The following is a 27844-nucleotide window of genomic DNA, read 5'->3' on the forward strand; positions in this document are numbered from 1 at the left end:
ATGCCCTACTTTGCAGGCAACGTCAGAGTGGATTTTAAGGACTGCTTACAACAGTGTTGTTGTTGTTGTTTTGAAGTTATCTATTTATTCACTTACAGACAAGGGGAGGGGCAGAGAGAGAGGGAGAGAGAGAGAATCCCAGGCAGGCTCCACGCTGTCAGTGCAAAGCCAGACACTGGGCTCATCTCACAAACCATGAGATCATGACCTGAGCCAAAATCAAGAGTCGGATGCTGACCTGACTCGGCCACCCAAGTGCCCTCAAACAGTGGTTCTTATCAGAAAAAAATGCCCATTTTTTATAACAGATATTTAGTAATGCCCCCTGTGCCATCCTGAATCAAAGTTTACTGCTAACTCCCATATTTCATCTCAAGAAGAAAATAAATATAAAGCCCCAACTAAAATATTAAGGGAAAATAAATTATAATGATACCGATTTCAATATGTAAATGTCCAACCATGACTATTTCAGTATGTAAATGCTCAGGTGCACTAGAAGACACGATGAGTTCACACCGACTCATGGGCATATTTGGATTTAAAAGCAAATGATGTAGAAAAGCACCGTACGAGCAGTCCAGGAAAATGAAAAGGACACAGGTAAACAGGTGGACAACTGAAAAATAAAAGAGTTGAAGAAAGAATTACTTCTCAATAAAGAGAGAAAAAAATAAAAAGAAAAATGCTAATATAGCCTAAAGAAAGGTAGTGTTAGGATAAATGGCAGAACAGACATGTTATATAAAAAAAAAAAAAAAAAAAAAAAGGCATGAAATGACCTTAAAGGAAGATAATAAAGCAAGACAGGTTACAGACACTGGGGTAGAGAAAATGAAAAACACAAGACTGTGTATGTGTGTGTGTGCATGTGCTCGTGTATGTGTGTGTGTGTGGTGTACGTGCTTGTGTGTATGGTGTCACTAACTCTCTCCCCTTTCCTCCCGTCCTCATCTTCGGAATCCCAATCTGTGCCTAAATCTGACTCGTTCCTCCAGGACTCGCCCAAGTCTGTCCTCCAAGAAGACACCGCAGACTATTTCAGCCTCCAGGGGTCTCATTCTCCTCTGAGTTTACAAAGCCCATGTGCCGATTATTGGGCAAATAAACCCGTGCTGCCTTGGCTGGAGTTCTGCTTTGACTTAGCTTTTAATGAGCCTAGGTCCTATCTGACCAACCAACTTCCTGCAGAAAGGGTCCGACAAAGTACTCTGTCTCCCACATGGCACCGCACAAAGTCAGCACCTCATAAATACACCCACATGTTGAATCATAACTGCAATATAATAATGAAATGTGAGGTCAAGAAAGTCAGTCTCTTGAGAGCAATACCAAACTCTCTTGCTGCCCTGAGAGCCCAGCACAAAGTCAGCACATTCAATACAGTCTGATGAGAGCCGTGGACTGCTGGCTAAGGGCTGGGGACAGGTCGGAGATGGGGAGGAGTGAGACCCGTGAAAGGGGGCAATGTCAGCAGGGACAAAGACGGGCCAGTCAGGGGCACTAGCAATACTGTGGAGGGGAGAAGAGGGGAAAGGAGAGGGGAGGGTGAAAATAAAGGAGGAAAGGGAGTCAAGGTGAAGGGGGTTTGGGAGTCACCCTTCAGGAGCAGAAAGGAGACCAAATGATTTGCATGTGGCTCTTCCATATAGCAAGTAAGTGAGGCTTCTGCCAAGGCCGTCTTGACACACAGCTGTTTCACTACCAAGAGATCTGTGGGGCAGAAAGAACAATGTTCATTTCTAACACATTTTTATTGTTAACTTTGATGAGACAGAAATGGACAAAAACTCAGAGCTTTTAAAATCCTGGCTGAAATTTAAAAAATAATTTTTAATGTTTATTTATTTTTGAGAGAGAGAGACAGAACGTGAATGGGGGAGGGGCAGAGAGAGAGGGAGACACAGAATCTGAAACAGGCTCCAGGCTCTGAGCTGTCAGCACACAGTCTGATGTGGGGCTCGAACTTGGGAATGGCACGATCATGACCTGAGCCAAAGTCGGAGGCTTAACCGACTGAGCCACCCAAGTGCTGCTGGATTTTAATGTTTTTTATTTATTTTTGAGAGACAGAAAGAGACAGAGCAAACAGGGAAAGAGAAGAGAGAGAGGGAGACACAGAATCCCAAGCAGGCTCCAGGCTCTGAGCTGTCAGCACAGAGCCCGACACAGGGCTTCAATTCATGAACTGTGAGATCATGATGTAAACCAAAGTTGAACGCTTAACCGACTGAGCCACCCAGGCACCCTTAGATAGGGCATATGCTCCTACAAAAAAGGAAGGGGCATCAGGGAGTGTTATAAACTGAGTTTATACAGAATGTCAATGGGAAATATGATTACAGATCTTTAGGTAGGTGGGAAATGTAGATATAAAAAAATAGTACAAAAGAAATAAGAGCACACACAGGCAAACACACACACAAGGAGAGGCACAACAGGCATTCTTGAGGAATACAAGGATTTAAGACTCAGCTGCTGTAAACAGACATGGGCTCAAAATCCATAATGTCATCAATCTAATCCAATGTGAAAATAAAGGGGATCTGAGAAATCTGTCCCTAAAAAAGGGTAGTGGCAAAAAAATGTGGCACAGGAGCATTTCCTACAAATTCAAAATCCCCCAGGAAAGCGGGTGTCAGTGGTGCCAGTATAGCTGGAGTAGCAGTCACGAGGGCCACTCTTCTCCCTTAGGTCCCATGACATGGGGTCACTGTCCCCTCTGCTGCCAAACTCCCAGCAGCTTGCCGCCTGACCCTCTCTCTCCCACACTGTCAGGGGGCCTTGGCTTGCGGGACAGTGGTTTCATGGGGGTATAGAGAGTGGAGGCTGCAGCGCCGGGGAGGCTGGGGCAAGTGGGAAGTGTGCTTGGGTAGGAGGTGAGCAGGAGGCCGACCTTCTGGAAGAGGAAAGCCGGGCAGACCACAGGAGCACAAGCCTTGTTTGGAAGAGGGGCAACTAAAAGGCAAAGCAAACCCCTACAGCCCTTAGCACCCACTGAGCCAGCCAGTGGTGTGGATTAGGGAGGAACTGAGGAAAATCCGTATCTTTCTGGGATAAAGGACAAGTGCTAAACAAGCAAAGTGGAGGTGAGGGGCAGAGGGGAGCGGCTTTCTATCATTTCATTGGCTGGCATGCCATTAAAAGATCCAGCACACTGATCTCTCCAGTTTGGATCTGGAAAATGCTTTCTATGGGGAAATGGAAACAACTGTTTTCTCAATTTCCAGAAAATTGATGCTTAAAGACAGGAAACCAATGGCATCCTGCACCCCGCCCACCCTCCCCCCCCCACACACACCCTTCAGTGAGATATTTTGCCCAAATCAAATCGTGTTATTTTCTTCCTTGATACCCTCCAGTGGCTTTCCGTCACCAGGGTCTAAGTCCTGCCTGCCTCTCCAGACATAACCTCTCTCTGCTGACCCCACTAACTGTCTCACTATTTCCCACTCTAAAATATGTCTGCAAATACTCCCACAATTTTTTGGTGCTTTATTTCTGGTCTCAGGACCAGATTTGGATCACATAGAGGCCAAGCCAGAGGGATAGAGAGTCCACGTCAGGAAGAAGCCCTCAAGTAACGACAGACGGGGAAATGGGAATACACACTTGAGCTCCCGCACCCTTCGGTTAGCTCTGAGTTCCCAGGGCCACTCGTCTCCCTTAAATCCCAGGACATGAGGTCACTCTTTGTCCCGCCGTCACATTCCAGGCAGCCCGCTACCTGGCCCTCTTTCTTACACATGGTCAGGGAGCTCTTAATTCTACTGCCAAAGTTATATTTGTTACTTAGTTATAGTCTCTCTTTCCCAATAACTCCAAGGAGGCAGCTACTCTGTCTGAACTGCTCTGCTCTGTCTCCAGTGCCTAACACAGACAGGAGCAGAGTGGTGCACAGGGCAGTGGAAGGAGGCAGAGGAGGAGGAATCTGCACGAAGGATGGGGCACCTAACAGAGAGAGAAGAAAGACTGATGGCCAAGGCTGGGTCCAAAAAAGAGGGGGGAAGCTAGGTTTTTGACCTTCCTATTTATTTCAAAGAAAACTCCCCAAGAGGAGGGAGCTCCTGGCCAAATCTATTCCCCAGTGAACACGTATTCGTTATTTTAAAATTTACTTTAAAAAATTGTTCCTTGCATTTTTAAAAAATTATTTTAGAGAGAGAGCAGATGCACATGGGAGAGGGGCAGAGGGAGAGAGAGAATCCTAGACAGGCTCAATGCTCAGCAAGGAGCTCCACGGCGCTCGATCCCACGATCCTGGGATCACGACCTGGGCCGAAATCAAGAGTCGAATGCCTAGCTAGCTGACTGAGCCACCCAGGCGCCCCCAAAACTGTTCACTGCATTCTAATGCAGAGTGGTCAATGGACTGGAATGTATGTTTCAGAGACGAAAGTAAACTTTATCTACGTCCTCTGAAACTACTGCTCTTGCTACTCCTCTTCTCCTAAAATAACCCTTTATTTCTCAACATTACCTTTATAGCTTTCTCACTGCCCATTGCACCGGACACGTCAATCGTGGCTAGGATAACCATGTAATTTATTATCTACACTGGGACTCTTTCAAAAGTCAAAGAAGGCTCCATTTGTAATCACACTGGCAGAGTATAAGCCACACCCTAGTGACACCTGCCATGACCACAGGCCTGCAAAAGTGACAACCACCTGCAGCCATGTTCTATACCCATTACCTGCCCTGTACCACCAGTGCAGGTTGGAACATGGTGGCACCTGTCCCAAGGATGACCAATCCTAATCTTGCCAGCAACATGGAGGAAGGATAGTTTGAGAGTTAGCTCTGGTTATGTTATACCTGGTCTCTGCATGTCTTTTCTTGGCTTTGTGGCTGCTTTCTCACAACCTATGTGCACATGTTCCCATTCTGCCTTTCCAGACCATATCATATACCACTGCTAACTGTCATAGAAGCTTTGTGTTACTTAGCTGATATTCCTAATGAATAGCTTAAAAAAGAGAAATATGTTAATCAGATTCCATGAAATAATTCAGGAATATTCTAATAAAGTATTTAGTAGGTGTGATGGTTAATTTTGTTTGTCAATTTACTGAGACAAAGCTTGCCTAGATATTTGGTCAAACACTATTCTGGATGTTTGTGTGAGGGTGTTTTTGGATGAGATCAACATTGAAATCAGTAGCCTGAGTAAAACAGTTGCCATCTCCAATGTGGGTGGGCCTCATCTAATCAGTTGAAGATCTGAATAGAATGAAAAGGCTGACCCTCCCTCAAATAAGGAGGCATTCCTCCTGCCTGACTACCTTTGACCTGGGACATGGGTTCTTCCTCTGTGGTTGACTCCATCTGAAATATCAACTCTTCTGGGTTTTGAGCCTGCCGGCCTTTGCACTGAAATGACACCATCAACTCCCCTGGTTCTCAGGCCTTTGGACTTGGATTGGAACTACAGGGTTGGCTCCCCTGGGTCTTCAGCTTGCTGACTGCACATCTTGGGACTTGTCAGCCTCCACAATCACGTGAGCCAATTTCTTGTAATGAATCTCTTTCCACGTATATATGTACAATCTATTCCATCTCTCTGGAGTACCCTAACCATAGGTATAAGCAGCAGCCCACTGGTTCTCAAAGTATTGGTCCCAGTATGCAGCAGTATCAGCAGCATCAGCATCACCAAGAAAACTGTTATAAGTGAAAATTCTTGAGCCCATCCCAACCTCCTAAATCAGAAACTCTGGGGCAGGCCTAGCATTTTGTGGTTTCAGAAATATCCTTCAGGTGATTCTGATACATGCTCACATGTGAGAATTACTGTATTAGGCTAAAGATATCACATCGGTAATTGAATCCTTCTTTGCTACTCAAAGTGTGATCCACGGACCAGCAGCATGGGCATCCTCTGGGACTGATTACAACGGCAGACACTCAGGCTCCCACTCCAGACCCATGGAATCAGAACCTGCATTTTTAACAAGTTTCCTAGGGGGATTCGTGTGTCCCTGCGTTTGCACCAAACAATCCTGTAAGGTGAGTATAGGCCATCCTGAGGCCTGGATTTCCTCTGGGCCTGCCAGTTTGGCTTACCCTGAGCTCCTGAGCTCAAGTCTTAAAATGAACCCTTTATTACTTGAAATGAGCTAAGTGAATCCTTGGTCCCTGGAACACAAAACTCAGACCACCAAGTATGGGGCACCTCTGTCATTTCAGCATAACCCCTCACTCCACCCCAAGTTCTAGACTCACTCTGTGGATGTCATTGCCCAGGACTACTCACCACCTTATTCATATAAGGTGGGTTTTCTTTCCTTTTTTTTTTTTTTTTTTTTTTTTTTTTTTTTCCTGCTAAGCCTTGTTTATCCCTATTTAAATGGGAGCTTCTGGAGCTGTGCTGTCCAATGATAGGCATTAGCCATATGTGGCTATTGAGCTCTTGAAATACAATTAATCTGAATCAAGATGTGCTGTAAGTGTAAAATATACCCCAAAGGCTGAAGACTATAAAATATCTCATTAATAATTTTATACTAATTATATGCTGAAATGTTAGTATCTTGGATATATTGGGTTAAGGAAAATATTTTATGAAAATTGTCTTCACCTCTTTTATTTATTTATTTATTTATTTATTTATTTATTTTTATTTTTTCAATATATGAAGTTTATTGTCAACTTGGTTTCCATACAACACCCAGTGCTCATCCCAAAAGGTGCCCTCCTCAATACCCATCACCCACCCCCCCCTCCCTCCCACCCCCCATCAACCCTCAGTTTGTTCTCAGTTTTTAAGAGTCTCTTATGCTTTGGCTCTCTTCCACTCTAACCTTTTTTTTTTTTTTCCTTCCCCTCCCCCATGGGTTTCTGTTAAGTTTCTCAGGATCCACATATGAGTGAAACCATATGGTATCTGTCTTTCTCTGTATGGCTTATTTCACTTAGCATCACACTCTCCAGTTCCATCCATGTTGCTACAAAGGGCCATATTTCATTCTTTCTCATTGCCACGTAGTACTCCATTGTGTATATAAACCACAATTTCTTTATCCATTCATCAGTTGGTGGACATTTAAGTTCTTTCCATAATTTGGCTATTGTTGAGAGTGCTGCTATAAACATTGGGGTACAAGTGCCCCTATGCATCAGTACTCCTGTATCCCTTGGGTAAATTCCTAGCAGTGCTATTGCTGGGTCACAGGGTAGGTCTATTTTTAATTTTTTGAGGAACCTCCACACTGTTTTCCAGAGTGGCTGCACCAATTTGCATTCCCACCAACAGTGCAAGAGGGTTCCTGTTTCTCCACATCCTCTCCAGCATCTATAGTCTCCTGATTTGTTCATTTTGGCCACTCTGACTGGCGTGAATTCACCTCTTTTTTTTAATGTGGCTACTTAAGATTCTATACATGGCTTAGAAAACTTAAGATTCTATACATGGCTCGCATTATATTTCTATGGACAGCTGTGCTGGAGAACAGGCCTGTGGCCCCGCAACTAGAAGGAAAGCTCCCAGAGGGCAGGAACTGTGTCTCTTCTTTGCTCTGTGGCAAGTCTCTGTGACCAACCCCCTGGAGGTGGGTGCATGTCAGGACTGGCTGCGGAGAGCCTTTCCAGGGCTCACACTGGGGCTGCATTCCACTACATAAGGTCATTGTATGAATGGTCCTATCGTTAAGGCATCTGTGCTCATGGAGGATGTTGTATGTTTCCTGGCCTGGTGACCAAACAGGCAATCAGACGAGAGAGCATATTCATCTATTCTTCATGCAAGGATTTCTCTCTGGAAGTAGTGCTCAGGATGTTGATACTGGGTTCAAATATCACAAGGCTACATTTACCCAGTACCTACTATTTTCCAATGCTACACTGATCCTTACACAGCTCTGTGGGGTAGCTGTTAATTCCAGTGTACAGAAAAGGAAATAAGGCTCCAAAAGGAGAAATTCCCCATAGTTAGAAATGAGTGGAACTAAATTCCAAGACCATTTAACAACGCTGCCTTCTGAGTCTGACCACTAGGGGGTCAAGAGTCTTCACATATGAATTCTACTCTTAATTCCAGGACCTCTGATCTTTCCAAGTAAGAAGCCTAGCACAGAGTTGGTGAGAAGGCAGGTGGCTGCTAGATCCCCTTTGTAAGAATTTCCATTCCCCACCAGGCCCATGATCTATAGGGTGGTCCTAAGCCACAGATGAAATGGCCCTTTGATGAAGAAGCAGAATGCATACACGGCCATTCACATTTAAAGACACTGCAGCTTTTCGGCCATTCTCTCTCCTAGGATTAGAACCTAAAACGTCTCAAGTGGTCTGAGCCTAAGTCTCCCCAAATTAAAACCAAATGGGAGGGGACAGGATTGAGAGCCTTAGTCTTCTCTCCTTCCTCTGTAGCTCTCCTGTCTTGTTTCCTTTCTGTTGCCCACATCTCAATTATGCAAGAAAAAATTTTAGTAGATCATCAGCTCTAACTTCCTCAAAAGTGGGAGTTGAAAAAAAAGGTTTCATATTACTTGGGTTTTAGGTACCTCCTCTGCGTGCCTAACCAACTCCATTCCTTTAAAATGGATCACAGAAAACAAAGGCTAGCCCAGGATATAGAGATCACTGAATTTAAACCCTTTATTCTGTAGGAACAGAGGTCCAGAGGTTTAAAGTCACACATATGATTGGTGAAAGCTGGGACCAGAACCTTGGATCTCTGACTCATAAATCCCCATTTCCCCGGCAATAAACAGAAAGTCAGAAAAGGAGTATTATAGACTGAACTTTTGTGTCTACCCAAATTCATATGTTGAAGTCCTACCCCTCAGTGTGACTGTATTTGGAGAAAGGGCCACAGAGGTGATAAAGGTTCAATGAGGTCATAAGGGTGGGGCCCTAATCCAGTAGAGCTGTTGCCCTTATAAGAAGAGGAAGAGACACTGGTGCTCTCTCTCTGCCATATGAGGACACAATGGCCATCTGCAAGCTAGGAAGAGAGCTCTCATCAGAAACCAAATACACCCTCCAGAACTGTGAGAAAATACATTTCTATTATTTAAGCCAGATAGTCTGTGGTATTTTGTTATGGCAGCTTGAGTTGACTAATACAAGGGGGGAAAGTAATTTTTATTTATGGATATTGAAAAAGTGCATAATGTAGGGGAAAGCACAGCACCAGAACTGTCCAAGATGAGGGCCACTCAGAGACTCTGATCAGGTGCCACTTTCCATTTGGAATGCTCCAGCCCACAGGCACTTGAAGGTCATTAAAAGGAATGAGTCACTCAGTTAAATAATTTGGGGAAAGCATCCAAACTATGCACATTCTGTTCTGTGAAACAGCCTGTCTTTCAATGATGTAGGGAAGCAGGGAAAACATTGGCCCGGGTGCACCTCACCCCCTCTGGAACCTTCCCTGGCTACCTTAATCCTCTCATACAGTGTCCCTCAAAACCAGGTTGGGAAGACTGTCTCCTGAGAGAGGAGAAAGTGAGTCTGACCTTCTGGTTTATAAGCCCCTGGAAAGGCTTATAAGCTGAGGTCAAGGGAGCCTCGTCATAACTCTGAGGGTCTGACAAACCCCCATGTCCTTTCAGACATCAGGCCTTTAAGCAGCAGCCAGTGGCCTGAACTGGAAATGTTCTCCTCAGTGGAGGGGCTTCAGCATGTGGGGGATACACTAACAGCAAAAGAAACAGTTTTACTTATGGTCAATGTTTTTCCTGGAAGTTTTACAGTTAATAAAGTTGATAGAATTTTTTAAGTACAGAGGGGAAAAGGAAGACAAAATAATTAGTGTTAACACATTGGTATGTTTATCTCCTATATATTTTTCTGAGTTTTACAAAATTTTTATAAATGAGCAAGTATTACTTTATAATGATGATAAGAAACACTGCTCATTCATTCCCAAATATTTCAGTACCTATCCTATGCCAGGAAGTTTTCTAGGTGCTAGAGATACAGCAAAAACAATATAAAGTCCTTCTCTTCCTAGCATTTCTAGTTAGAGGTTCAGGGGGAGTGGGAAGACGGAGAGTTCTGGGGTTAGGGTGGTCAGAAAGGGTCCTCTAAGGAGGGGACCTGGAAACAGAGACCTGAAGGAGGACAGGGAACGGCAGGGGAAGGCCCTGAGACTTGCTGAAGGAAGGGGCGGTGGGGAGCAGGGAGGTGACAGCTTGACCACAGTGGAGGGAGCCTGGCCAGGAGTGGTTGATGAGTCTGGAGAGCCAGGTGGGGCCAGTCTGGCTTCAGTCTCAGTGTGAGGGGAAGCCATAGGAAGGCTAGAGCAGGCAAGTGAGGTGATGTGAGGTTGACCGTGTCTCCTGGGATGCCTCCCTTGTTCTCAGGAACCACATTTCCCCCATTAGACTAAAAGGTCCTGAGTTCAGAGCTCAGCACGCTTTCCCTTGTGGGTTTCTCTTCTGCCCGAGAGGGGCAGAAGCAGGAGCTGCAGGCCTTGGGGAGACTGACAGCTCATCTCCCACCACGATTCTCGCTTCCTGAAACTCACCTTCTACAGTCAACTCCACTGTCACCTGGCGGGCACCACTATCATTGGTGGCTTCACAGGTATACTTTCCCTTGTCGTCCTCACAGACAGCATGAATCACAAGGCTGAAAGTCCCCCGGATACCGCAATCTAGCAGGAAGCGGCCCCCACCGGTGATGGGTTGCCCATTTCGGTGCCACGTCACCTGGGGCTCTGGGTAACCCCGGACCTTCAAGGAAAAGAAGAAAGGGTGAGAGCTTATACTTAAGGAGTGCTTCTTATGTGCCTGGTGTTGTTCTGGGTGCTTTTGCACGTATTAACCACTTAATCCTCATAACATCCCTTGGAGCAGCTACTACTTTCATGGCATGAAGAAACTGAGGCACGGAGAGTCTTTCAGTAGATTTTCTGAGGCCTCAAAGGTAGAAAGGGGCAGAGCCAGGCATCCTGGCTCCAGAGCCCACTATGCAAGTGACTCAAGCCTGGCTACATATTAGAATCACCAGGGGAGGCTTTAAAAAAATACTAGTGCCCAGCTCCTACCTTGGATAGATTAAATCAAAATTTCAGGGGGTGGGGACTAAGCCTGGGCATTCTGGACCAGGGCTTCCCATTTGGATATTCAAATAAATCACTTGTTAAAATGCAGATTCTGCTTCTCTAGGTCTGGGGTGGAGCCAGAGATTCTTCAGTTCAGACAAGGTCTCAGATGGTGCTGATGCTCCTGGTCTCCAGAACTCACCCTGAGTGGCAAGGTTCTAGACTGGAGTCACCCGGGATGGAAGCCATGGTAGCCACACATGGCAACGGAGCACTCCAAACAGGGCTAGTCCTAACTGAGCTACACCATAAGTGTGAATTACACTCCAGTTTTGAAGACTTAGTGCGAACAAAAGAATGGAAAATTATCTTGATCATTTAAAAATGTTGATTACACATAGAAAATAGAGTATTTTTGACATGTTAAGTAAAATACATTGTTAAAATGAATGTTACTTGCTTCTTTTCACTTTCTTAATGCGGTACTAGAAAAGTTACAACAACACACGTGTTTCTGCTTGATGTGTTCATGGAGCTGTGCAGCTCTAGACGGCTGTCTCTAAAAACAGCCGCCAACATCTATTGAGTGCCAAGTGGTAAGCACTTTCCTAAGTACCTGTAGCCTTATAGTAACTTGTTCAGAGAGAGATGTTTCCCCAAAGACGGGAAGATTAAGAGGGACAAATTCCAAGAAAAGAAATCACCTTGAGTTTCAGAGAAAGAAGTTTCCCCAAGGGCCCTCCAACCCCTGAAACTCAACAGGCTCTTCAGAATGGACTCATCTTTGGAGGAACAGGATTCAGACCGGCCCATCGATGCACAGCCTTGGACCCAGAATTAAGGGATTTTAGCACTGGAAAATGCATGGAAAACATCACAAAAATCTCCTGAGAAAGAAAATGTTTGCATTATAAACTGGTGGTAGCAACAGCTTTTTTTTTTTTTTTTTTTTCCTACCCATGTATCCACTGCAAGACAAAAGAGAATGGACATGGATGGGACAAAACCACAATCTGCTGGATGACCCCAAACTGCATTTACAAAGAGAGCTTTCAATGACCTATAGCAATAATCCTCCTCACATCCCCAGCAAGGTCAGAGAGATGCTATATCGGTACAAAGGAGAGAGGGGGAAAGCAGGTACATGCATTGCACATCGGCATCCAAACACAGCGACTCCCCTAAGCACGCCAATGCAGAAACAACCATGCTAACAGCTTCAGGAGCTGTCTTTGGACTGTGCTCGTTTCCATTCCCAGGCATCCAGCCATCAATTCATCCTCAAACCCATTTCTCAGCAGCCAGCATGCAAATGTCTTCCTAGGAAAGGAAGCCTGGAATCACAAAGAAAAAAGCCCCAACGTGAATAATCCCCTCTCTGGTTATTCCATAGTCATCCCTTCAATGCCACTTTATGAACCTCACAAGGCCTGTCTCCCCATCCTCCCTAATATGTAGTCTGGCCTCCATGAAAAACGCAAAAAAACAAAAAAACAAAATCAAAACTTCAAATCAATCCTACCCATCTTATCTATTATTTCTGGAAACAAAAAATCCCTCTCTCATTGAAATCTAAACCATATTCGTGACAGAGACTGAGTATCTGTGAGGGAATGCTCAGATTCTGAAGTCACTTCCCCCCGAAGCAGAAAACAATGTCTGAAGACACTGCAGCTTCACCAAAACACATCCTATCTTTTGTTTTTTAATTTTTTTAATGCTTTTAATTTTGAGAGAGAGAGAGAGACAGAGAGCAAGGGAGGGGCACTGAGAGAGGGAGACAGAGAATCCAAAGCAGGTTCCAAGGCTCTGAGCTGTCAGCACAGAGCCCGATGCGGGGCTCGAACTCACGAACCATGAGATCATGACCTGAGCCAAAGTTGGATGCTTAACTGACTGAGCCACCCCTGTCTTTTTCTTTTTTTTAAAGCTTATTTATTTTGAAAGTGACAGTGAGTGAGAGTGGGGGAGGGGCAGAAAAAGAGAGAGAGAGAATCTCAAGCAGGCTTTGCACTGCCAGCGCAAAGCCCGACTTGGGGCTCAAACCCAGAAACAGTGAGATCATGACCTGAGCCAAAAACAACAGTCAGACTCTCAACCAACTGAGGCACCCAGGTGCCCCTCAAGTCCTATTGTAAGGTTGATGGTGCTGAAGGGGGCCACATTCACTTGGACAGATAAGGTCTGACATCTATTATAATATGAAACAAAGTGTTAACAGTGGTTATCTCTGGGTCTCTCCTCTTTTTCTTTACTGAGTATTTTCTGGTATTTCTGCAAGTAACATAGCTGGCCTTTGTGAAGTAGAAAAAAAATTTTAAATGAATATATGTATTTCTTTTATATTACTATGTATAACGAATATATAAACATTCATTAATCTGTCAAGGCCCTCAAGGTACTTAAATCTAGCAACGGAAATAAAAGCACTCTGCAAATAAACATTATGCAACTTTGATGGTGATAAATGTTGTGTACCCATATAAAATCACATCATCCTGTGACGCTATCTTGGCACAAAGGTTCACACAAAGGAACATCAGACAACAATTACTTTGTTAAAACATATTTTTAGGAAACAACTAATGAAAGACACTCTTTCCTACAAAAGGAAGCCCAGCCCGTTGGAAGTACTATAGTGATTTTGCAAACCACCATGGTCTTCTCCTCCACTCTGTTAGACACAGCCAGCCTAACCTCCAGAAGATGATTAGACAGCCTCCTGACAGTGTCACAGAAAGGGAGTGCAGAACACTGTAATGGGAGGAGATAAATCATTAACTGCACCAAAGGCATCGCTAGCATTCCATTAGCAAGTACTCTGGCCCCCTGCAGCCAGGCCACCTCTGGTGGCCCATCAGGCCCTGGGGCATCAATGATTAACTGGGACTTTGCAAGTATTCTAGACCTCAGGGACCCAGCTCCCTCTTTCAATGTTCCTCTTGCTTTCTACACCACCCTCTCCTCCTCTGCCAATTTACCCCTGAAATGTCCTGTTGAAATAAACATCCAGGAATTTTTAAATATGCTGAAACTGGGACCTCTTAGAAAGTTGCAGTTTGCAGTAGGACTTTTGTAGCACCTTGCACCTGAAGCACACACAAGGATTTCTGGGACCTTGCTCAGTTCCAAGGTCTAAATGATTTGCAACTCCAATTCTTATCTTCCTAATATGAGAAAAACCTTCCACCACTACCTAACATTACTTAAAGACAATCAGCTTTATGTAAACCCATTTTTACTGTCTGTCCACTATCCTGGACTCCTGGGTGAGAAAAAGAGAGAAGACTGGGTTCACACCTTTGGGATACAAGACAACAGCCCTGCCTTCCCTGGGTGCCTTATCCGCCTTCATCACGAACCTTCAGCCAAGAACCCACAGCTAGAAATTTTGCAGTTTGGTCCCAGGTCACACTAAACACCCACTGATACTTCAGTTTTTAGAGGGCCTTCACATACTGAATCTCATTTCATTCTTGCAACACTAAGAGCAAAGTGTCTTGGGTTGGGGTATCCAGAAGCAGAACCCAAAATAAGGGCTTAGGGAATCCCATTTGTGAACCCTTAGCCAACACAGTGGCTGGGAATGGGTATACAGGCCTGGTGAAGGGGGTCTGGGTAGGGCTCCAAGAGTGTCAGTGACACAGCACACAAAGCCAATCATATTATTAAGTCCAAACGGCTGAGGAAAGAGGCCCAAAGAAGTAGATGATTAGTCAGTAAATGGCACATTAAGTGGAGATCTCTCTATTCCTCATTGTAAATTCATGTTTTTGGTAGGACAAATACTGTAGAACCTAAAACACTGATACGTGTCTTTTCTTTCTCTAATAGACCCTGAATCTCTCATTAAAGTAATATCTGCTCTCCACTTTGAGAAAAAGTCAAGAGTTCATAAAAGATATGGCCAGGCCCAAAACAAGTCTTGGGTGTCCCCCCAGAGTAACAATCAGGCAGTGCTATAGAGTAAATGCTTGTGTTCCTCCAAAATTCATAAGTTCAAATTTAATTGCCAATGTGATAGTATTAGGATTGGGCCCTTGGGAGGTCATTAGGTCCTGAAATTGAAGCCTTCATGAATGGGATTAGTGCCCTTAGAAAAGGGATAGTGAAAAGCTCCCTCACCTCTTCCATCAGGTGAGGACACAGCAAGAGCAAGGAAGCAAGCCTTCACCAGACACTGAATCTAGTGGTGCCTTGATCCTGAACTTCCCAGCCACTAGAACTATAAGAAATAAATTTCTATTGTTTAAGCCACCAAGTCTATGGTATTTCTGTTATGGCAATGTGAACAGTCTAAGATATACTGGATTAGTGCCATACGTGTGCCCAAGACACCCCCCAGGACATTCAGTGTGATACAGGGAGGGCAGCTTGAGACCTGAGGCCTGAGTCCTGGGACTGGCTTAGCTACCTAGCCTCTTCAGGTTGTATTCCTTCTTTCACAGAAGAGAAAACAGCTCCTGATACCTAAGGCCATTTGTGAGATAGTATGTTTCTGAATAGTGACCCACTTAGCTTCCTGTCTCTCCCTCTAGTCTCCTCTGGGTCCAGCCCACAGCCTTCCTACCCTCTAATCCTCCATACAGGAAAACCAAGTGACCACAAGGAGACATGCTCACGAACATGAACAGCTAGCCTTGCCTTTTTACCATAATGAGTTTTTGGAAACAGCCCCACAGAGGGTCATTCTAAGGAGAATCATATTTTTGCCACAGTAACCACATTTAATTGGAGGTTGTGTTCTTGAACAAAAGCCTGGGATCAAATAAATCAAGAGCATAACCAACAACTTGTCATAAAAATAAAGATAGAATAACCATAACCCCTATAATAATTTAAAATAGTAAAACTGTGCTCCAGTTCCATAAAACATCCTCACGAACCTTTATGTCCTCAAAAGGCCTGTAGAGGGAATGGGGGCTCGTTCTGTAAGTGTTGGGAGATGAGGAGAAAGCGGGCAGTTGCTCAGCTGCTATGTTACACCCACCTGTTATACTCGAGAGACATTTTTTCAAAAGCTGGTGCTGTTTTGAAATTTACTTAATGACCGAAAATGAAACATTCTTAAAGGCACTAAGACTTGATTTTTTTCTGCCATGTGTGAAGGGCTTTCAGTCTATTCCAAGGTGCTCAGGACAGGCTACCATGGCCTACCACAGCCTAAGCCCAGAGGAGCGATAAGCTCCCTGTCTCCACAACCCTGGCAAGACTCGGGGCAACATGTCTGTCTTCTTAGCTTGGGGAGTGGCAGACAGAGGGTGATTTTGCTGTTTTTGATGATCTCCTGCAAGTCCTTTGTTTCTGGTCAGGCCTGTCTCCACATGCACACTGCAAGCCCACACAACTGAAGGCTGATGTTATCAGCCAGGTCGGGCAGGAGATGTATCTGAGAGTCCGCCCCTATTGGAGATGGAGGGAGACCAAGAGGAGAGAAACCAGGATTGCACTGAGGCCAGGGTGAAAACAGGCCGTCCAGTGGGATGCTAGAGAGCTGAGAAGGTAGGTAGACAAAGAAACCATGAGCCGTGAGCTAAAAAACTTCGGGGCTGGGAACAGTAGACTCGAGGGGTTACCCAAGACTATCCATTGGAATCTCATTGAGTCACTGAATCGATGCTGGGAATGGCTGAGCCCAGCAGATGGACATTTCAGAAACCTGTTAGGCGGAAGTTTCTCCCCTGAGCAGGACAATACCGACTCTGCAACATGACTGTCTACCGGCTTATAATTCCCTGACTGCCTGCAACACAAGATTCTGAACTTCTTACCCTATTTCAAGGCTGTTTCTTACATAACAAACAAGTTCCCCTATGATAAATTACTTGGTCAGGGCTGGTGATTTGAAAACTAGAAAATAACGGGAAATAAACCAATGGTGCCGAGGAACTGGTTGAAGAGGAATCCTCTGCCCCAACTCCAAGTATAAGCTCACTCAGATAATAAATAAATGCATATGATGCACAGAAAGGAGAGTGAAAACATTAACACCCCAAACAAATTCAACCACAAAAAATGTCTATAAAACTGACATCATGGATATATTATGAGGGTGAAGAGTGAAGGGTGAATCACGGGCATGGCATGACCAAGCTTGGGGGTCTGTGTCTGTGTTAGCAACTGGCACACAGCCCTATAGACAGGCAGACACTTTGAATAATCCCGTTGCCAAAAGTCAAAAGCCTTAACTGAACACACAGAATCCATCAGGAAGAGATCAGACTAGCCAAAAACAGCAGTTAGTGAGAAGCTGAAATTGCTGGCACACCCTGCCCCTAGTCCAAGGTGAAACAGTGAGGGCAAAAGTGGTTCCATGAGAAATAAAATCAGAATGTAAAGAACCATTCCTCAAAGTGGCTCAGCAAATGCCACATATGTCTTCAGGGACAGATGCCGAAAGTCTCCCTCTGTGATCAGCCACTTCCACTTTTTATGGCAAGTTCCATGGCCCAAGACATGGGCACCTTGTCTGAGAACTTCATGTTTCATCCCACTCAGAGCACAAGGCAGGCGATGTCTTGGCAGCCTTGGGTTACACCCCAGGCCTTTCAGAATCTTTCAAAAAAAAAATCTATTTTCCTTTATCTAAATCAAGCTTACCAATGCATGCAACTTTTTTTATTTGATTCCCTTTTAATGATACAAACACCTAAAAACACCTGAAGCAGTCCAACAAAGAAACAAAATCCTAAGTGTAATCAGGACTCCTTACATATTTGCTCTCCTAATTCCCGTAACTTCATAGTTTCCTTATGACAGCAAGTGTCCTTCTGTTTAAACTCCCAGTTGCTCCGGGGTGGCTGCAGGATTATTAAGCCCTACCAGTAGCCTCTCTTCACAAAGCCCTGGGGTTCTCGGTTTACTCGTTCTCATGATGACTTTCAAGGACATGGCCTCTCCAGCTGATGAGGCTGGCCCAGGAGCTCTCCATTTCTGCTACTGGGTTGAGATATGCTCTCAGACATATTAAAATATTAACAGGAGGCATGTGGCATTGCAGAGATTTTAACAAATATGCGCTGTGGCTTGGTTTTGTTTGACTTGCTCAAGATCTCCTGCCCACCTTCCCCAGTGTAAGCCGCACACCCCATGCCCCTCTGCCTACCACATGGTGGGAACACCAGTCAGTCAGCTGCCTCCTGGCCAATGTGCCTGGGCTCCAAAAATGGACAGATGATCCAAGCCAGCCAATCAGAGCTCTTCACTGCAGTTTTAAGTTAGAATAAAGGGAGACCAAAGCTGTCTCTTTTCACAGAGATCTCAAGCTGGGAAGATGCAAGCCTGAAGCTATCTACAGCTATCCTCTTCTCCCATCCCCGCCCCTGTGTTCTTGCCCCCACCCAAGAAGAGGAAGTCACCTGCTGAATAAGACATTACATGCACAGTGAAGAAAAGAGATGGAGACCTTGCCTGACTGAACTGTGTTGGACTCAGGATTCACTCAGTTGTATAAGACAACTGATCTCTTTTGCTTAGCCCAGGTAGAGGTGGTTTCTGTCACTTGCAAACAAGAGTCCTAATTTGGGAAGGCATACAGTCTCTGGAATCAGACACATCTGTGTATGAATGCTGCCTGCACCGATTACCAGCTGCCTAACCTGGGCCAAGTTATTTAACTTATGTGGCCCTCAGTTTACACAGTTGTACGATGGGATGATACCAGTATCCACTTGCATGGAAAAGTTAATGATCAAATGAGATAAGCACATTAAGAAAGTCTACAAGTTAGATCTCTCTCTTCTCCTCAGAGTAAATAATTCTTCACAGTAAGGTACCCCAGAACCCATTCAGCTCCCAGCTTTATTGACAGTGTGAAAATGCCCTAAGAAACATGCATACTTGTAAACCTTCAGGCTTGCTGGGCTTCGTCCTATACAACTCACATCCTTAAAGACACCCTCAAGGTGTTACACTCTCAATTAGATAAAAACCTAATACTTTGAGAACAGCTTCTGCTTTAGTTGAATGGACTTATTATATTTACTTGAGAAGCGATCACTGTTCTTATGTAGCATCACAGAGCACATCTCACAACAAACACGCAGTCTGTACTTTTGACTGCACCACCATTCCACTCCTGTAACACCACGTGGACCCTGGAGACAGAGACCCTGATTTCTGCCTCACTGACTAATGCAGGCCTGGAATTTCAAGGGCATGGGTGAGTGTCAGAAAGGAAATAAATCTGGGGTAATAAATCTGGAGTTTCTAGCCAGTCGTGGCTGGACCTGGAAGGAGAGACAGACATACCTCACTGGCAGAACAGATGCATCTCGGGACTGCTCCCCAAACAATACGCAGACCATTTGGCAATGCCTCCTTGCCCCTCAAAGAGCAGAGCCCAGATACCACAAGACTCTAAAACTGGCCACAGGTCATACCGGAAAGGTCCTGTATGATGAGGACCCTCTGAGAATATGAAGTATTCCGTATAAAGCAGAAGTGGGCAAAAATGAGCCGAGGGTCCCAACAACCCCAAAACCTCTTGACTTGGTCCCCTTGGCTTGATTTCCAATTTTTAGTCTCTCCAGGCTGCCCCTGTGACCCAACACCTGCTCCACATACACGTTACCACACAAAGCGTGCATTCTGCCTGGATTCTCCCAGCTGGCAGGCTGTGAGGAAGGGAGGGAGCAGGTGGGGTTTTGAAAGTGGACCTTTCAGGCTGTCTGCATCAATATGGCCAGGAGAGTGTCTCTGCGATACTGTCAGAAAACACCCGGTACAAGGGGCAGAGAGCAGACATAGGAGCTTGCTACTTTATGGCAGAATGTCCTCTCCAGGCCCCAGTTGCCCCAAAGTATCCTGATCCGCATAGAGAATCATGCCAGGTAAGGAGTCCAAAGTTGCTCCTTGTTCAATGTCAGTGTCTGACTGCCTGTCGGGCAGAAAAACACAATCAAACATGTTTTGCTTTTTTTTTTTTTCCCCAAACATGTTTTTTTTTTTTAATGGTTTTATTGTTACCAAGACAATACACGTACATGACCAAAATATCGGTTGGTACTAGAAGTCATAACAACAACAACAACAACAAAAAAGCAAGCCTCTGCTCCACCCCTCCCACCCCCAATTTCTACCTCCTTTAGAGAATCATCTTCAACTCTTGCTGCCATTTCTTCTGGTATTTTCTCCCATATTTCTAAACAACAGCCATACATAACTACTACTTTATTCTTTTTAATCTTAGGGATTATTTCCTAACTTCTCTGTATGGAATCTGAGCTTTTAGCTCTCAAATCCCCCTCCCCCTTAAACACCTCCCCTAACCTCCAATAATAACATCACATATTTTTTATGTCAATGTATAGTACTTTTTCATTTCAACTTTGCTCACTGTCCAGTTGCAGAGTATATTACAATTAAATGTTTTGAACTTTTCATTTTTTCTAGGGTTAATAACTGCCATACTTTTGTTTTTCTTAGCTTTTTTAAGAACCTCAACTTCTTAGGAGAACTATATACTTCTTCTCAGTAATGATCAAACACATCAGATAATTAATTCACCACTTGCTTTGATTTTGTTCTCCTTTGGAGATATCCTTCCTGGAATATTTTGTCCTCCTCCTCCAATCTTAACTGGATGCTTTCTAAGCCTGATGGATAGTGGTCCTTCCCCATCTCTTGGACATTTCCTGGTGTCTATCAACATTTTGACTGAATATATCCTCTTCCAGTGGTTTCTTAAGAATGAATGCATAGAAGGTTACAATTTTTAAAGCTGGCATTTTTGAGTGTCAATATTCTAACTTTATGCTCAACTTACAGTTCATCTAGGAATGGAATTCTAAATGGAAAAAAATTTTTTCTTCAACATTTTGAAGGTATTATTTCATGGCATTTGAAAGCAATGTCGCTGGCATCCAGTGTCGCTACTGACAGGTACAGTGCCACACCGATTGCTCATCTCTGATGTGCTGCACACGCACATGTGTGTATGTTTTACTTCTAAACTTTTAGAATCTTCCCTTTTATCTCTGACAGTCTAAAATGTCATGGAGATTTGCCTTTGTGTGAGTGCTTTCTCTCTTTTTAAAAATGTTTACTTACTTTTGAGAGAGAGAGAGAGAGAGAGAAGGAGCAAAGAGAGAGGGAGATAGAGGATCCCAAGCAGCCTCTGTGCTGACAGCAAAAAGCCTGATGCAAAAAGCTCAAAATCACAAACTGGGAGATCATGAGCTGAGCCTAAGTCTGACACTTAACAATCTCAGCCACCCAGGCGGCCCTGTGTGGGTGCCTTCTCTGTTCACTCATATTGGATCTTTGGTAATTGTCTCCTCATTATTGGTAAACTTTGTCTTTCGATTTTTAGGAATTTGTGTTTTGACAATTCTGGCTCCACTGTGTTTTTTTTAAATGTTCTTTTTCTAGAACTCTTATGAGTTGGATATTAGCCCAATTAGTTGACCCTCTACATTTCTTTTTTTTTCTCACTTATTTCCTTCTTCCTTATTTTTGTTTTCTCCAGGAGATATGCTCAATTTTATTTTCCAGTCTATTGAAGTTATTATTTTGGCTTCATTAACTTCAAAAAACTCTTTCTTTTTCAGTTTTTCAAAGCTGTTTTGAATAATAGCCTCTTCTTGTTTAATGGAAGCAACATCTTATCTCTAAGGTGAGATTAAATTTCTTCAAAGTCTTCTGTTTTTTGTGGCCTCTATTTCTATCTGGTTCCTTTCTTGGTTCTTTTTGTCTCTTTCCTAACAGAGGCTTCCCTTGAACATCTGATGATCCTCCACTGATGTTCATATGTATAAGTGAAGAAATTAAAAAGCTCCATGCACACAGGTGGGGCCTTGGCAACTTGTTGGGCCTCCCAGTAAAGTGGTAAAAACCCTCAACTGTCAATTTTTGTGGAAATTCTCTCTCGAGATGATCTGTTTCCACAAAGAAGAATCTTCCCATTTGCTGCTTTGATGGTGGTGATGGGGACATGGTAATTACATCTGTCTACCAGCATTGAGCACTGGGAATGAGGGAAGGCCATGAGGCTCTTATTTAGTATACTGACTTGCCCATAGACCTCTGGCTTCAGCTGGGCCTTGTGTCCAGGAGTTGAGAGTTGGTCAGGTTCAGTCTCTCCATAGAGAACCTTTGGTCTTTCAGAGTGTAGAGAAGGAGTAGTGGTCTGGTGCACAGAGCACAGGAGGGGATCCAGGCCTAATTGATTCTTATTAGACTTTTAATCAACCCTCCAGTTTTCAGCTTCACTACACAACCCAGGCTTTGAAAGTACTTGATGCCTCCAATTCCTCAGCCCTTTAGGAATTTTCTGGCACAACCTAGCTTATTTTTCTTGTTGTCCATTCCCCTAACCACAGGCACTGCACAACACAAAATGCTGAAGCCAAAGCCAGTCAGTCATCTATTCACTTTCCATTGTCCATCAACCTGTTGACTTCTTTCATCTGCTTTTGTTTATGTTGCCATAATTTTACAAGTTTCCATTTTCTTTTTTATAAAAGCACATTTTAAGGATGGCCATTATAAAAAAAAAACACAGAAAATAACAAGTGTTGGCAAGGAGAAACTGGAGCCCTGTGCACTGTTGGGGGGAATGTTGGGGGGAATATTGTGGGGGGATGCGCACTGTTGGGGGGAATGTAAAATGGCGTAGCTGCTGTGGAAAAAAAGTATGGAGGGTCCTCAAAAAATTAAAAATATAACTACCATATAATTCAGCAATTCCACTTGTGAGTATAAACCCTAAAGAACTGAAAACCAGGACTTGAATGGTTATTTGCACAACCACGTTCGTAGCAGCATCATTCACAATAGACAAAAGAAGGCAGCAACCCTGGTTTCCATCAATAGATGAATGCATAAAACAAAAGGTGGTAAAAAAAAAAAAAAAAAAAAAGGTGGTACACACATAGGATGGAATATTATTCAGCCCTAGAAAGGAAGGAAATTCTGATACACAATACAATGAATGAACCCTGAAGGCATCAGGCTGAATGAAGTAAGCCAGTCACTAAAGAACAAATACTGCTTGATTCTACTTTTAGGAGGTACCCAGAGTAGTCAGAAAACACAACGGTGGTTGCTGGGGGTAGGAGGAGGGGGCATGCGGAATTATTATTAATAGGTACAGAGTTTCAGGTTTCTAAGATGAAAAAAGTTTGGGAGAATGGGTGGTGGGGACAGTTGCACAGCAGTGTGAATGCACTTAATGCCGCTGAATGGGACATTTAAGCATGGTTAAAATGGTCAACTTTATGCTATGTATATTTTACACAATAAAAAAAAAATCAATGAGTCATATGTATGTAGACTTATTTCTGAATTGTTTTGTTTCAAATACCTATAGGTGTATCCCTTTGCCAAACACTACATTGCCTGTAACACAATAGCTTTAAGTATTAAAATCAAGAAATAAAAGTTTAAAAAATGTAATTGAGACCAAAGTTACTTCTCTATTTAAAAATTTTCCAATGGCTTCTTATTGCACTAGAATAAAATCCAGTCACTATGGCTCACAAGGCCCTGCACGACCTGGTCCCTGCCTAGTTCTGCCTCACTCTGTCCTTACCCACATAGGCTTTCTCTCTGGGCCAGGCAGTAAGATGAATACAGCAAGTTCTCCAGCCAGGAGTGGCTCCCGGTGTGCTGGATGACAGGGGTGTGCAACCTGTCAGAGCATAGACAGCGCCCTGAGAGAGGCTTGTGTGGAGGACTGTGGGAGCATGTAGAGAGGGAGGATCATTGTGGTTACTACAGCAGGAATCCCAGGCCACCTCTCAACACAGTGCTGTGCTCCAAGGGAGCTGGGCTGGGCGACTGAAAGGGCTGGGTCCCTAGAACAAGCCATTCAAGCTTTACCAGAAGCCAGATGGTCCCCAGTAGCTCTGCTGATCCTTCTGGCAGCCCCTCAGGGACCCCATGCTGGGATGGGCCAGCAGAGGTGACTCCTGAACCAAGGAGGATCCCAGGCGGGGCGGTGCAGGTGCAGGCCAGCAGAGCCCTGGGGCTCCCTCCAGTTCTCTGAATGTCCCTCCACAGACAGTTCCGGTATAACCAGGGCAGCTATTTTGGCTTGATCTAGTCCGAGGTGAAGTTCTTACACAAGCTCAGGAATTTCAGGGCAGGACTCCAGGGGACACAGGAAAGAGAGAAGACACAACTGCCAAGACCCTCAAATGAGGTCCTACTGTGAGCATGCCTGTGCATGTGGTGCTTCACTGGGTGTGTGTTGGGGGCGTGTTGGGGGCAGGGGAATATCAGAGGGGTTTGAATCCTAGTTCAAAACACTCATTTACAGCAGATTTAGACTTCCCAGTCCAAGCCACTGAAATTTATTTCTGAAGAAGCATCTAGAAAAAATGGAGGGGAAATGCTGCCCAGTTATTTAGTCAAAACAAAATTCAAACTTTCTCCCCCTCCCCCAACCTGCCAATGTCCCTTTCGCCTATGTGATCCTCAGGGATCCAGAGGGACTGGGGCCCAGCTGAGCTGGTACCAAGTATGTTCGTCCCCAGAGGAGGCCAGCCCTGCAAATGGCAGCTATAGTCATTGCCTAGAAGTCTAGGTGCCTCCTACACCCCCAGAGCCAGTGAACAGGGTCAGTGGATCCTGCTTTGGCCTAAACAACCCCCAGCTGTTAGAGAGGGATTCACAGCCAGTCCATTTCCAAGATTACTGTAAGAGAAGCTCAAAGGTTTGCTATGCGGGGGGTGCTGCAGCCCAAATAGGCCTTCTTCCCCAACCCCTAGAACATCCCTAATCCAAGAAGGATGGTGAACAGACATCTACAGAAAGCTGGAGCATCTGCTCTCCTTTTCTTGTCACAGAGAACTGGAACAAATAAAAACAGTGCCACCGTTACATAAAAGCTCTTGTTACTAATGTGGGTTAAGGAGTCTGTAGGCAGGGCTTGCCCCCACCTCAGTGTATGTAACTGCTGAGGCCAACCAGCTGAGAGAATTCCAGGTGCAGTCCAAGCAGCTGTTAGACACGCTGGCAGGCACCAGGGTCACCCTACATAAGGCCTTTACTGAATGAAGCAAGTCAGCCATAGTCACCTCCAGGCCTGACAAGAGGGGTGGGGAAGAGGTAAAGATGGGTGGGGTTGGTCCCCTGGGGAGTGGCAGGAAGTGGCAGGAGAAGCAAGTTCTAGGGAAGAATGTGCTGATGGGATGTTTTGGGGGGAAGCCGACTGTTGGGAGTGGTCCTGGGGGCTCCTGAGAAATTGCTTGGTTCATACTTTCTGTTGTTTGTTAAAAAAGGTCATCTTCAGGTTGGGTATGGGAAAAGGATCTGTAAACTTGTTATGTCCCTAGAGAGCCCACGTTATTCCAGAAAAGCTTAGCTCCTTCTACCCACACCACTCACCTTCTCAGGGAGCCCCCAGACTCTGGGAATTCCTGTAACACTCCCTGCCCCCTCCACCAAGCCTGCTGCAGCCTGAACAAGTCAGGGGGTTCCTGCCCCGGAGACAGAGGGGAGCCAGGCCAGTCTACAGCCTAGAAGGAATGGGCACGCCTGGGGCCCCAGAACTCCTGGCCCCCAGAGAGCTGCAGGACGCAAGCATGAGAGCACTGTTTATTCCAAAGCCGTTTTCTGTTTTAAGAGCCTCACAGCTGGGTCCAGGGCCAGGGTCCCATTTCCAAAGTCGGTATTTTTTTCCTTCTTTTTGCTGGACAAGGAGAAATGGAAAAAACCAATGTTGCTTTGGCCCTCACTCAGCTTCTTTTGAACTGATTTTGCTGCCCCTGGCAGGATCTGCCACCAGGGTGCAAGCCACGAATGCGGGCCATGGCAGAGAGAATTCTCGGCTCTGACTGCCCTGCTGGGTCATCTGAGGGGAAGACCCATGGAACACAGGGAAGTCTGACTTGCGCGACTCACCAAGGCCTGCTCTAAGTCAAAGACCCCTAACAGCACTCAGGGCTCAGACCACTGCTACTCCTAACCCCTGGCCACAAGAGGGCCTAGTTCTCCAAACATACCTGCAGATTGGATACTGGGGACAGAGCTCTGTCTCTCAGTAGGTAGTAATTATTTATAAAGCCCAGAAAAATATCCCAAAGTCAGAGCTAAATGTCAATACAACCAATTCTCTGTTATCTCCCATTTGCAAAAGGAGATAACTATAGTTTTTATATTTGCATATAGGATGTGTCACACATCAGCTTTACCCTCCTAATTTTGCCCTTTCAAAAGCACACACCATACACTGCTAGGTGAATACGACAGACACCCTAGCAATGTGCACGGCTAGTAGAACCAAGTGAGGAGAAAGTCCAAGATGCTCCATCCCTCCCCTCTGCCACTCCCCTAGGACCACTCCCTCCCTCTCTAGAAAGCCTCTCCAACTATCCAGCCCCCTCTGATCTCCCCCACCTCCCAACTTCCTGCACCTACACTATTATCTAAAGGGATTACATTTTTAAAGCCAGCAGACATTTATCTGATCTCAAAACAGACCGTTTAAAATCAGGCCTATCTCAGAAAATCTGGGGCAACCAATTGCCATTACATCACCTTTCATATTTCTTTCTGCCCCACAGCAAGCACGGTGACCATATTTTCCATAGAATCAGGACGCATTATCTGACAAGTGATTTATGGGCAGCCTCCAGGTGCAAGAAGGAGTCGGTGTTATAAAAGTTTCAACATCAAAATATTGGAACTCCAAGGATAGCTGGATGACTTTACTGGAAAAAGTGAGAATACTTTAAGTCAGAATGGCTCATAACAATCTGGGATGACAGCACCTTTACCACTAACACAGGTTATGATTTTGTTTATTCCAGGCACATTTGGCACCACTCCCTGTAAGACTGTGAGTTACTCAAGAGGGGGAACTAGACATTACACCTCTTTTGAAGTTCTCTCCATACCCAGCATGACTACTAAATCCACTACTGAGTGGATGGATGGTTGGCTGATCTCTCTTCTCTCCCAGCTCAAGTGTCATTTCAGAGACACCTTTCTTGATTTCCCAAATGAGGTCATGCTGTTATGTTCTCATGGCACTGTGTGTTCTTCCTTCAGGGTCTTATCACACTGTATCATTCATTCTATGCATGGTTACTCTCATCTGTCCCAGCAATAGGCTGTATCTGCTGCCCCCAGAAAGAACTATAACGGTTTGGTTCACCGATGAATCACCAACTGCTAGCACTCTGCTTGGCACACACTAGGTGATCAATAATATGTATTTTTAAATTAATGACACAGTCTCTTTGGTAGGTCCCAGGACTCCATATTTCTCCCTTGCATCAACATTTTTATTAATTACTTGAATGAAGATTACACAAGTCTGCTCAGGAGAACTGAAGTTGGCATCAATACTGGCCCCCAGAGAGCTGCAGAGCATAACATGTTAGCTAACAGAATCAACATTCTAAAGGACCAAAGGTCCAAATAAATAGAAATGAAAAGAGAACAAGTCATGTGAAGGTTCTAAATCCTCCACTAGGCAAAATCTGAGGTGGCGGTAGCTCACGTGTAAAAGGAGCTGGGCCAAAGTCTCCTAAATGTTACTCACTCTCAAGCCACTAACAAAGCACAGTGTCCAAATAAGGAGAAGGCAGTCCCATTCAGCCTGACCACCAGATACAGGTGCCACACATTAATGGGACACTGATGAAGGGGCTCATGATCTGCAAAGTGGTCACTGCCCTGCTGGCACCTTGCAGGTGTTCAACAGAAATTTACTGAAGGAACATAGAGATTAACTGATGGAAGTAGATATACTTAGCCTGAAATAAAACACACCAAATAAGAGCGTATCTGTTTTTAATATATGAAGAGCTCTTATCTAACAGACTCTCTGTGTTGTGCAGCTCCAGAGGACAGAACAGGGATATATGGGTCCATCATGTAGGCAGGCAGATTTAGGCTCATACA

At 44.7% G+C, this 27844-nt stretch overlaps 1 protein-coding gene and 2 long non-coding RNA genes across 6 annotated transcripts in view; 2 read left to right on the plus strand and 1 right to left on the minus strand.

The window, feature by feature from the left end:
* The window catches only part of MYLK (myosin light chain kinase), a 279456-nt gene that overhangs the window by 128358 nt on the left and 123254 nt on the right, over positions 1–27844 (minus strand). For all 4 annotated transcript variants that reach the window (XM_060639759.3, XM_060639758.3, XM_060639756.3 and 1 more), the window contains one exon: positions 10472–10679. In XM_060639759.3, coding sequence (XP_060495742.2) covers positions 10472–10679 — 208 coding nt within the window. The remainder of the gene's footprint in view (positions 1–10471; positions 10680–27844) is intronic.
* LOC132683617 (uncharacterized) lies at positions 8430–11440 on the plus strand. Its single transcript, XR_009612312.3, has 2 exons — positions 8430–8990; positions 11115–11440. It is a non-coding gene; the product is annotated as an uncharacterized LOC132683617 (long non-coding RNA).
* On the plus strand, positions 20764–26962 carry LOC132683618 (uncharacterized). Its single transcript, XR_009612313.2, has 4 exons — positions 20764–20872; positions 21541–21605; positions 26500–26655; positions 26746–26962. It is a non-coding gene; the product is annotated as an uncharacterized LOC132683618 (long non-coding RNA).

The sequence above is a fragment of the Panthera onca genome, chromosome C2 (assembly GCF_046562875.1).
Source record: "Panthera onca isolate mPanOnc1 chromosome C2, mPanOnc1 haplotype 2, whole genome shotgun sequence".
Classification (NCBI taxonomy): domain Eukaryota; kingdom Metazoa; phylum Chordata; class Mammalia; order Carnivora; family Felidae; genus Panthera; species Panthera onca.